The sequence below is a fragment of the Cynara cardunculus genome (assembly GCF_001531365.2).
Source record: "Cynara cardunculus var. scolymus isolate 2C chromosome LG 8, CcrdV1, whole genome shotgun sequence".
NCBI classification, from domain to species: domain Eukaryota; kingdom Viridiplantae; phylum Streptophyta; class Magnoliopsida; order Asterales; family Asteraceae; genus Cynara; species Cynara cardunculus.
In genome coordinates, this window is record NC_037535.1 from 20599387 (window position 1) to 20602244 (window position 2858).

At 36.2% G+C, this 2858-nt stretch overlaps 1 protein-coding gene across 1 annotated transcript; it reads right to left on the reverse strand.

Annotated features, from left to right (window-relative positions):
• Window positions 1-1221: 1221 nt before the first annotated feature.
• On the reverse strand, window positions 1222-1692 carry LOC112516290 (zinc finger protein 7-like). The gene has a single exon (XM_025123308.1). The coding sequence runs from the start codon at window positions 1690-1692 to the stop codon at window positions 1222-1224; it is 471 nt and encodes a 156-aa protein (XP_024979076.1).
• Window positions 1693-2858: the final 1166 nt, after the last annotated feature.

The following is a 2858-nucleotide window of genomic DNA, read 5'->3' on the forward strand; positions in this document are numbered from 1 at the left end:
TTCCTTCTTTTGTAATCGAGTCATAGTGACAACCTATGCTGTTAATTGCGGCGCTATTGCAGCGGACTAAGATAAAGTTACGGTGAAAATTGCGTTTCCGATATTAGTGGCGCAATTGATCGATATTTGAGGTGAAATTGTGGACCGATATTCCGATATTTTAGCTTGGGCCTCTTTAGAACTATGTTGACTCGGATGCCGAACCTATTGCTTGCGATTAGCTCGTTTATGAACATTTTTCCTATTTTGTTTTGTGAAACTTGTTTAAGTTGATGTTTTGATGTTGAAACTATATTTTTAATTAATGCATATGATATGTTTATGTATGCATACATACATACATATACATATATATATATATATATATGTATATTATGATTCTAAAAAATATTATATGAACCGCAATTTTTGGACCGCTATACCACCGTATACTACCCTATAACCGCTATTTCAAATATCGGTCCTGACCGCAATTTTGTATTTTCACCGCTATAACAGCATAGGTGACAACCCTAGGCAAAACCACATTAAATTCTTGAGTAAAAATAACTACTTTCTAAAGCAATTATACTTCTTATTCTCATGGCATTTGTTCAGTATTGCATCTGGGATTTGTTGTTTGTTTTTCTAGCTCAATATGATGTATTGCAATGATTGACATCAGAAAGAAATTCATTCATCTCAGGAGAATATGAAAAATATATGCTATGACTAGATGGGATTATGGGTATTTAGTGTGTATAATTTCTTAAGGAGCCAAGCACAATGCTTTTGCGAGGGTTGCTTCTATTATGTTTTCCTTTTCTAACCAATTCAGTTGATTTATGGTATGCTTGAAAGTACATCTCTTTAGAAGAGTTGGATTTTCAACCAAGATGCAACTTTTTAAGTCATACAGATTAATTAGGTTTCTTCAACTTTATTAATGCGAATAGTAGAGTGTTCATCTTTCCTTCCCTATTAAGAAGAGATTTGGTAGCTATTAGCTATAGAGAACATTGTTGAACATGAAACTCCTAAATCCTTTTGCAAATATGGTGGTTAAAGAAAAAAGAGTGTTATTTGAAGCCTATGGAACTATAATGCGAGAGAGATAGTGAACTATATTGAGTGTTTGCAGAGTTCTGTTCAGATTAATGGCCACCTCATAAAGTTAATGACGTTGCAAGAGGCCAATCTGTTTTCATCAGATGCTCTTAACACTACCAAGATGTTTCCAAATTACAGCTTAAGATTCAAGTCAAGTGTAAGTGAATCTGATGGCTGAGAAGCCAGTTGTGGATCCAAATAAAAACTTCCAGGCCACATCAAACTCAGTCCTTCCCTGCTATGCACCCAAGTGGCTCCATACTCATCACTGCTCTCTGCAAACATAGCTACTGCCGGCTCTCTGTCTCTGCTTGGCTTGTGTACAAGTGAGTGGGCCTGCACACCGAGTGATCGATTAGCTGAGAATTTGGTTGGCTTGGTGAGTGAATGGTATCTTCTAGCTGCATCTCTCTCCCTCTTGTGGGCATTTTGGTGACCCCCCAGTGCTTGTGGACTGTAGAACTTCCTATTGCAGAAGTGGCATATCTTGACAGAGATTGGTCTTGATGATCGTGAACAAGAATCTTCTAGATTTTGGCCCAGGCTAAGATTCAGCCACCCTTTTTTAGGAGCATCTGGATCTCTACTCCATCTGGTATTCATCAAGATTGTTGATTACCACCTCAGATTGAGAGTACAGTATGGAAAGTGGGATATTGGAAGTAGGTTCTTTTTGTGGGATAATATGTGTGTAGAGTAGTAGGCTTTAGATCAGGGAGGAAAGAAATACATGAGAAAGAAGCTATATCAAGAAGGAGAAGCACAAGAGGTTACTCTCTCTCTCTCTCTCTCTCTCACACACACACCCCAAACATTGTACTCTCGTAATTGTCCCGTTCACACGTTGGTTAGTATTTGGGATGGGATATTTTGGTGTCGTCATCCTATAATGTTACTCATTGTATCATGCCATCTTCCTGATATATATAAACCACTCAAATTCTCTAAGGATGATAAATGATATTATCAGGTTCTTAACCAATAGGGCCAAACCCTTGTACTATTTCCCACTTGCTCATCTTTCAAGTGCACCAACTTTATATATATGGTTCTCTTTAAGAGTTGCTAAAAATGATATATAATTGACAATCAACAGCACTTTTCAATTAAAAAATCATGTCAAAAATCTTGATATTTATTTGGATTGGTCATAAGTTACTTTTATATATTTATTTGGATTGGTGATAAGTTAAGTAACTGGTGATGAAAGGTTTTGTGTTGGTTTGTATGCATGAACTTGGTGTTACTGTGACTTGATGATATCTTGTTTTCTTGGTTGTTTCAAGTATTGTTGTGATTGTTCAGCAAAGAAGATAAAGATGGAACCCACCATGAGGATGTAATGCAGTTGTTTTAGATCTTGAGAATCATCCCATGGGCCATGGTGGGGTTATGCTAACTGCTCATTTGTAACCCCCTCTATTTGCAATAATGGTATGGTGGGGTTAAGGTTGCCAATTAAAAAAAGTATCAAAGGACTGTTTGTTTTGTTTAAAAAGCCAAGAGTTGATGTGGTAGTGTTATGGGTTTGTAGTATAATTCCATTAAAACCCACATCTATACCTTTTAATCATCACAAAGCTGCCTGCTTCAACCACTAAATAAGTCAACTTACTATGTAACACATGACTTCATACATGATATTGCTCTTTTTTGTATGGAATAGAACTTTTTTTTTTTTTCATTCTTTTCAAGTAACGAAATGTGTTAAATCGTTTAATACTTTGTGATATATTATGTGCGGCATGAGTCTTGTTAAATCATGTTGT

Bases quoted from the DNA above. Each gene is read 5' to 3' on its own strand.
- LOC112516290 (XM_025123308.1), bottom strand. From the start codon at position 1,692: ATGAATACCAGATGGAGTAGAGATCCAGATGCTCCTAAAAAAGGGTGG.